The sequence below is a fragment of the Strix uralensis genome, chromosome 6 (genome assembly GCF_047716275.1).
Source record: "Strix uralensis isolate ZFMK-TIS-50842 chromosome 6, bStrUra1, whole genome shotgun sequence".
Taxonomy (NCBI): Eukaryota; Metazoa; Chordata; class Aves; order Strigiformes; family Strigidae; genus Strix; species Strix uralensis.
The window spans coordinates 21,453,594-21,461,531 of record NC_133977.1 but is presented as its reverse complement, the minus strand read 5'-3'; the positions used below and the strand labels follow the sequence as shown (position 1 = coordinate 21,461,531).

General features: G+C 39.7%; 1 protein-coding gene across 1 annotated transcript; it reads left to right on the top strand.

Annotated features, from left to right (window-relative positions):
• The first annotated feature begins 10 nt into the window (after nt 1-10).
• SCRN3 (secernin 3) lies at nt 11-7,869 on the top strand. The gene is made up of 7 exons (XM_074873190.1): nt 11-251; nt 421-602; nt 1,345-1,544; nt 2,231-2,443; nt 4,971-5,133; nt 5,485-5,665; nt 6,464-7,869. Exons 1-7 carry the CDS (start codon nt 84-86, stop codon nt 6,617-6,619), a joined length of 1,263 nt encoding a protein of 420 aa, XP_074729291.1. The 5' UTR covers nt 11-83; the 3' UTR covers nt 6,620-7,869.
• Nucleotides 7,870-7,938: the final 69 nt, after the last annotated feature.

Genomic DNA, 7,938 nt, shown 5'->3' with positions numbered 1-7,938 from the left:
CGGCCACGCCGCCGCTCAGCCCCGCCCCGCCGCGCGGCCGCCGGGCCTGAGGAGCCGCCACCGGGCCCCGCGGAGCCGCCAGCATGTTCCCCCGGCCGTCGCCCCGCTCCTGTGACACCTTCGTGGCGCTGCCGCCCGCCGCGGCGGGGGGTCGCGTCGTCTTCGGGAAGAACTCGGACCGGCCGGCGGACGAGGTGCAGGAGATCGTCCACGTCCCGGCCGCCGCGCACCCGCCCGGCGCCGCGCTGGAGGTGAGGGCATGGCCAGTCCCGCGGGAGACGGGGCCGGCGGAAAACCAAACCCTTTCGTCCTATTTTCTGTGCATTTTTAGCCCGCGATTCGGCCGATTAATTAAAGGGAGATGCTCGCTAAAGCGATTAGCGCGAAAGATAACGTGTTGCGTGCTCTGACTCCTTGCAGTGCACCTACATCAAAATTGAGCAAGTCGAGAAGACCCACGCCGTGGTGCTGAGCCGCCCCTCCTGGCTCTGGGGGGCAGAGATGGGGGCCAACGAACACGGCGTGTGCATCGGGAACGAAGCGGTGTGGGGCAGAGAGGAGATCTGCGACGACGAAGCTCTCCTCGGCATGGACCTCGTAAGGTTCGCACAGGCTCCTTTGGTAAATGGTACCGAATTCGGAATTTATTTGAAATTTGAAACATTTGTCTTGAGTTATATGGGGAAATACATTCTTTCACTTTCAGAAGACACGTCTGTCTCTTCTGCTGTTCTAGCCATGGTTAAAAATAAGTATTTTTGGGCTGGGAGCCCATGAGAGGTATCAGGTGGTAGGACAGAATCTGTCAAGGAAATCATCAAACGTTTTTCTCTCTACAAACTTTATACTAAACTGAAACAAGACTCTTAACAAGAGCATAGCTGGACGTCAGGAAGTAGTGTTTGTGCCTTCTTCTAGGGTCTGTACTCTCTTCCTACTTCCCCCATCTTTCACACATATATTTTTAAGTTTCAGCCTTAGCCAGGCATCTCCATGTAAATAATGATGACTTCTTGTGCCTGCCTTGCTGGCTGCCAGTGTAACTCATTAACCTACAGCAGTCAGTCAGTTCTTCTTGGTAGTTTCCCCACAGGACTTGCAGGCATTTCCTAGGAGCCCTCTTCCTGCCTTTCTCTATTTCCATTTTGTTGTGCTTCCCCATGTCAAGGACATAGAGGACCCATGTCAAACAAGCCCTTTAAGTGACTTGCTCCTTTCTCTTACCAGTTCATACAAGCATCAGGTACACATAGAAATAGCATTCCAGGTCCATTTGAATACACAGGCTGAATAGTTGTATGTAAAGTTTATAGTTCCAAAGGTAACATCTTCCTTTTGTTTTAGGCTTGGACTCGAGAGAGCGGACACAGCTGAAAAAGCCCTTACTGTTATAGTTGATTTGCTAGAAAAATATGGACAGGGAGGAAACTGTATGGAGAGCCACATGGTATTTACATACCATAACAGTTTTCTGATAGCCGACAGAAAGGAAGCATGGGTGCTGGAGACATCAGGAAAATACTGGGCAGCAGAAAAAGTAGAAGGTATGGATGATGCTCTTCATTTTAAACATTTCAAATGCAACGACAATTAACAGTTCTCCACTTTTCATTTACCATTTCCTGAAGGCATCAAACTAGCCTCCACATATGTGCATGCAAACCACAGGAGTTGCTTCCTAGGGCATCAGTGTAGAGCGGTTAGCAGCTTCACAGAGGAGCTGAGTCACAGGGGGCCTTTCCAGGGTCAGAGATGACCACCTCTGCACTTAGAAAACAGAGGACAGCAAGAAGGTCAGCATCAGAATGACAGCAGGACGTATGCTCTTAAGGATGGTGGCAATGAATGACAATTTCATTTGGTGACAGGGTAACACTGACAGGATCGGTGCATTGGGCCCTGAAGTGGCTGATTTGTCCAGTGGACTTAGAAGGACAAGCTATGTCTTTGGAGGTCTAAGAGGAAGAATGTAAAGATGGGAATAATCAGGACAGAACCTGAAATATGATGGTGGCAATAGAAGTAAATGAGTCAGAACTGAGTGGAAGTGGAGTTTCAATCAGAAGGGTACACATAGACAGGAGAGAGAGCCAAAAATAAACCACAGGACTCACGGATCTTGTAGGAAACTCTTCAGGGCATAATTTGCTTTAGTAAGCTAATGGTAAACAAAATACCAAGAAAAAGCATTAAATGTATTAAAATGATTCTTTCCTCACCTTACAAACAGGAGGTGTACGGAATATTTCCAACCAGCTCTCTATCACAACCAAGATTGACAGAGAACACCCAGAATTGAAGGAATATGCCAAAAGCAAGGGCTGGTGGGATGGGGAAAAGGAATTTGATTTTGCTGCCACATATTCTTATGTAAATACTGCGAGAATGACCACATCCAGAGGCCGATATTGTGAAGGCTATAAACTTCTGAACAAACACAAAGGTATAATTTTTTATATTTTTTTAAAGATACGCAAAGCATTTAGTGAGCTACATTAATTTAAACCATAAAGGATTAGACCTCTGTTGCGGGCCATCATTCACATGATTTGGTGAACCAGAACTTACTAGAATAACTTTTTGCCTAAAGGAGGAACACTGAACTTGAAGTCTTCTATTTTTGCCAATTTGTTGATGAGGAAAAATTAAAACAAGGGTCAAATATCAAACACACACAGCTCCAGTAACAAGACTGAGAGGCCACATAATGACCACACCATTAACTACTCTGTAAGAGCTGCTTTGAAACATTTTGGTAGGCTATATATTATTACTGTACCTTTAAGAAAAAAAACCAAAGGCTAAAACAGACTCCTGGTGGTTTGCAGCCACAAACAGAACCTTATGAACAACTTCAGTCTGGTATCATTCATATAGGCCTAAGACACCAGCATTGAGATACATATCTTGCATTTGTTTTTTGAGATTGTTTTTTAAATCTTTGTAGTTTCACTATAACTGCTACTCTAACCTTGTGTAGTCTAATAAAACACAGAGAGGCAGAACAAAATCATTTTCTGTACTCTAAGCTTATTCACTTATTTTTCAGACCTCTCTAGAAAGAAGCTATTACTTCTCTTCTAACTGCATCCACCTGGCAGGTTTTTGCTGCATCTGTATTCACTTGCTCATTTGAAGTAATTAATCTGAACCAAAATTACATTGCACCCCTGTGTTTTTTATTTATTTGGCTGAGCTCTGCCAGACCAGGTTTAGCATCAGAATTACCTTTAGCTATCCTGCTCTAGTGATCATGTAAATCCTGCATTCATTTTGGGAATTGCAGGTTCTGAATACTGACAGCATTTTCATAATACCTGTATTTACTTGTATTATAACAATGCTGAGATTCTATCAGTGTTTTTCATTCTAAATCCCCATTTTCAGGCATTTACCTGAGCCATTTTAAAAATCACACTAGGTGTTCAGGTTATCAGCCTCATGGCTTCAGTTTGTTTATTTTAAATAGGTGCCCTAACTAAAAGCTATTTGGTTTACAGCTTCAGTAAAATCACTGGTTTCTTAATCCACCCTTTGCAGCATTTTCACTCAGTGGCACTACAGTTTTCTTCCAGGCTGCCTACCATGTGAAGACCATTTTTGGATATACATTATTTATATTTCAAAAAATAGGGAATGTATTTCAGGAATACAAAATAATAAAAAAGTCTAGTGGAAAATATGCAGTACCTTCTTTCCAGCTAGGCAAGCTGCCAGCTTGCAGTTGACAAACTGACTGTTGCTTCTTTTAATTTCTTTGATTCATCTAGCTTGCTGATTTCTTGAATTCTCTGACTTTCCCAGGCACCTTTGGAAATACTTAAGAGTGTTTCCTTACTGAAATGTAGTGCTGCATGCCTGTCTGCAGGCAATTTGAATTGTGTATAAAAAAAATAATATTGGAGACTTCTGACTTAACAGCAGAGTGATTATTTTCAGAGGAAACAGCAAGGCAGTTTAAAAAAAAAATCTTTATGCAGCTAGAACTTCACTGAGGGAAACACTAAAAGATTAAATGGTGGACAATACCTTCAAGTAAAAAAAATAGTGAATGAACAAATGTTTTTCTACCATAAGCATATACTCAAATGGTATACCAAATCTGAAAAGAAAACAACTGCCTGTTAGAATATTGGATTGCTTGGTGATACCATGCCAGTATTTAAGCTTCAGTGTATGCTATACATGAACAGCAGTATCATTTGAACACTAGATGCAGAGGTCTACGTGGAAAGGGTTTTGTTTCACCTAACTTGAGAAGAAATAATTGTTTTCATAGACATTTGGCACTATACCTCACAGAGGTAGTTGACAAATGGGTGTACTATTGTAGTTTCTGTTGATTCTGAGTATAGAACCTGCTGTTACTCCAGAGCATCCTTTCAATTGTCCACTTGAAGCTTAAGTGCATTGGAAAGTCAGATGATTAAAAAAAAACCTCAAACCCCAAAACATGACAGTCTTGGTGTTTCATTTTCAAAGTTACACACAAAATCCACACATAGTTGTTGTTATTTTTATATTTCCAAAGCAACATAGTGGTATTAACTGTGTACAAATACCAGTAACTATTATAGTAATTTATCTTAACTTCCACACAGTGTTCAGAAAGTTCAGCCTGTAATCCAAGCTACTAATTTCCACCTGAGAAGTTACTGTGTGATTGACCATTTGCTAGCCATATGTATGTTACCTCTCTGGGAAACATCGTGTGTTGTTGTCCTCCACCTTTTCTAAGTCATAAATGTTATAGCTCATTATCACCTACTCTTTGAAATAAACAATAATATTAAGTGTATTACATATTAAGGTATGCTCTTAGGATGATGTTGGGTTGTTTTTGCCAACACAGACAAACCAGAATTAGCATTGCCTATTAAAGGAAAAAGCAGCCAGTTGTAGAGAACATGCCATTTAGTTGGTATTATAAGTAGTGCTGTGTGTAAATAATTGTATTGTATCTTAAATAGGATCTATCACTTCTGAAATAATGATGGAAATTCTTCGTGACAAAGAGAGTGGCATTAATATGGAAGGTGGATTTATGACAACTGGAAGCATGGTGTCTGTACTGCCTCAGCAGCCTAATCTGCCGTGTATTCACTTCTTTACTGGAACTCCAGATCCTGCGAGGTGATGTAGCAGCAAGTAATTGGGATAAAAAGTTGCAAATATCTAAATGAAAAAGTATTGTAATTTGTTTAATTATACTTTTTTGCTTCTTTTTTTTCTTTTCCCTGAAAAAGCACAATCAAAAAGCAGAAGGAACATAATGTACATTATGTATATTAATGCTATCTACCAACGTTAGTGAAACACTGCTATGACACTGACTTAAACATCAGTTAGGAGATTTTTTTTTTTTTAAGACTTCTTTATTAAAAGAGGGAATTAGAAGAACGGGGAAAAATACAGCAATCCACTGCCTCAACAATTTTAACAAAACTGTATCAGTAAAGTATCTGTTGTATTTTCTCTTTCTAGGTCTGTATTCAAGCCTTTCATTTTTGTGCCCAATATTACTCAGTTATTAAAAACTAGCTCCCCTACATTTGGACATGATGATCCAGTTAAGAAGCAGCCACGTTTTCAGAATAAGCCAGATCGAAGACATGAGCTCTATAAAAAACATGAAAGTGCTGCTGTAGTTATGGAAACTATCGAGGTATGTTGATTAAATTAGATTTCAATGCAAGCAGGTGGCTTATATAAGCTCCTTGCTCGCATTTTGTTAATGCGATACCAGTTAATGCCCTTTGATGGATTGCAAAGAACATAGTAGTGCACCAAAGCCCATCGTCTTGGCATCTGGCAGGCATATGTTTCAAACACTAGAAACTGCAACTAGCACTTGGCTGTACTCACAGGCGCAGCCCCAGACAAGTATCTGTATGCTCGTCTTGCAGAGCAGTGGGCCGCACATACTCCTGCCCCAGTCAGATAATGGGGAAATGCTTGAGCAGCCACAGGCAAATATACAGCTCCTGATAAGAGTACTTAAACCTCTTCAGGACACTGGTCTCGGGCAGTAAGGAGTGCATGCCTTTTATCATTGCTTGGAATGGAAAGGAAGGGAAACAAGATCACAAAGATAGCTGGACACAAAGGTGAAGCAGGGAGGCAGTTGCTTACTTTTAACAGTAGCATCTCTCCTACAGAGATGCTAAACCATCTCTCCTAAATGTTCTAAAAAATAAGACATGCTCCCTTAAGTTTTGATAGCATAAATACCTAAAGCAGCTTTCATTTTGTTCAGACAAGGATGCAGGGCAATGAAGTGAGTGCTAGATATTAGGAAAGATGTTTAATAAAACCTGTCGTAGTACTAACTTCTACCAACACAAATTTGCACCCTAGAAACTATTAGAAGGTTAAAATAAGGACAGTAGAACAGAATTTTGTTAGGGTGAACAGTACATACTCTGTATAGTTTTTAGTGAAATACTGATGTTTCTTTTTGCAGGGACAAGGTAAAGAGATGCTGAAAGAGATACAGCAGTTGGAGAAACAGAAGATAAGTGAAATGGAATCAATCCTGCAAAACGGATGTCTTGACATTAACCAAATGGTTAACCTTTTTTCACAGTGTGTAGATGAAGAACTCAAAATATATAGCTAAAGCTACTATTTGAGTGTGGTAAAATTCAGTTTTATGATTAACTTTTCTAATGAAGTGGCTATATAGATTACATCTTATTTTCAATATAGCAGTTAGTATGGACAGTTTTAAAGATGCGGATTCATATTCAGGCCAAACAGCTTTTGGTTGTATGAAGCAACACTGAAAAGGCTCTTAAGAGCTAGACAGTAGCTTTGTCTGTCTGTGGCATAAAGCTGTCAGCAGAGATTGATTTTGTCAACAAACAGATGCAATTAGAATGTAATAGCTTGACTAAATTGCAGAACAACCCCGTCTCTGGATGAAGAACACCAGTTCAGATTTGGAGAACTCAGTTCTAGTGTACACACACACAGCTTTTATAGTCAAGATAATAATAGCAGAATTTCACATTGCCTGAATTAAAATGGCCATGCTGAAGAACGTTCTAAAATGTAGAACCTATTACTTGCACTGAATAAAAAGGAAAGTAATGTGCAAGTCAAGTAACATTGATATTCAGCTATTTGACAAAACCATTCTAAGACGTGTTTCATGTATAAACCTTCTACTCTTGACATAAAATGAGGCTGAATTCAAGGTATATTAAAACCAAATCACAGTTACAACGTTACCATAGATTTGTTGTGAAATCTGATTATACGGAATTCCACAATGCAAGCATGTGGCAAGTTGCCATACAGTTTTCACTTCCCTGTCTATATCCCCCACCCTGATACCAAAAATAAACAAACTTATTTACATGCAATATAATTATTGTCAAATTAATTCTGCAATATACTTTATAACATCATGTGGGAGTTTTTTTAATGTTTCTTGAATTGTTACTTTTTTAAATTGGGCAACTAGAAAGGAAGAGGTTGGGGTACACATGTATATACATATACTCAGTGGGACACTTAAAAGGACTTTTAAAATTTTTTCACTTCATATAAGGCCTTTTAACCATGACCTGTCTTGCCAGAATTACTAGACTATGGAGTTAGTTTAATCAAGCATTTTGCCCTCTTCCTCCCTGATCCTGTTTAAAAGTAATGATCAATATGTGATGCTACTTTTATTATCTGTGGCAAGGGAAAAACTGAGCAAACAACAAAGAAAGAAGATTCTGGCTTTACTACATGATCAAGCAGGATAAAAATGTGCCTGTGTTGCCAACAAAATTTCTTAAAAGTTCAATAGTACGGTGGATGTTCATGAACTGGAAGGGATATTTAATAAAATTTTGCTGTATTTACCTGTTTTCCTCATGGATGTCTATATCTGACAATTGTGTATCTTTGTCCTATTTTTGATCATCAGCTGTTCCACACTAGCTC

Excerpts from the sequence above, each read along its gene's own strand:
- SCRN3 (XM_074873190.1), top strand. The coding sequence starts at position 84 with ATGTTCCCCCGGCCGTCGCCCCGCTCCTGTGACACCTTCGTGGCGCTG. Across the intron at positions 2,444-4,970 it reads ACTTCTGAACAAACACAAAG|GATCTATCACTTCTGAAATA; the intron begins GTATAATTTTTT and ends TATCTTAAATAG. Across the intron at positions 5,134-5,484 it reads GGAACTCCAGATCCTGCGAG|GTCTGTATTCAAGCCTTTCA; the intron begins GTGATGTAGCAG and ends TTCTCTTTCTAG.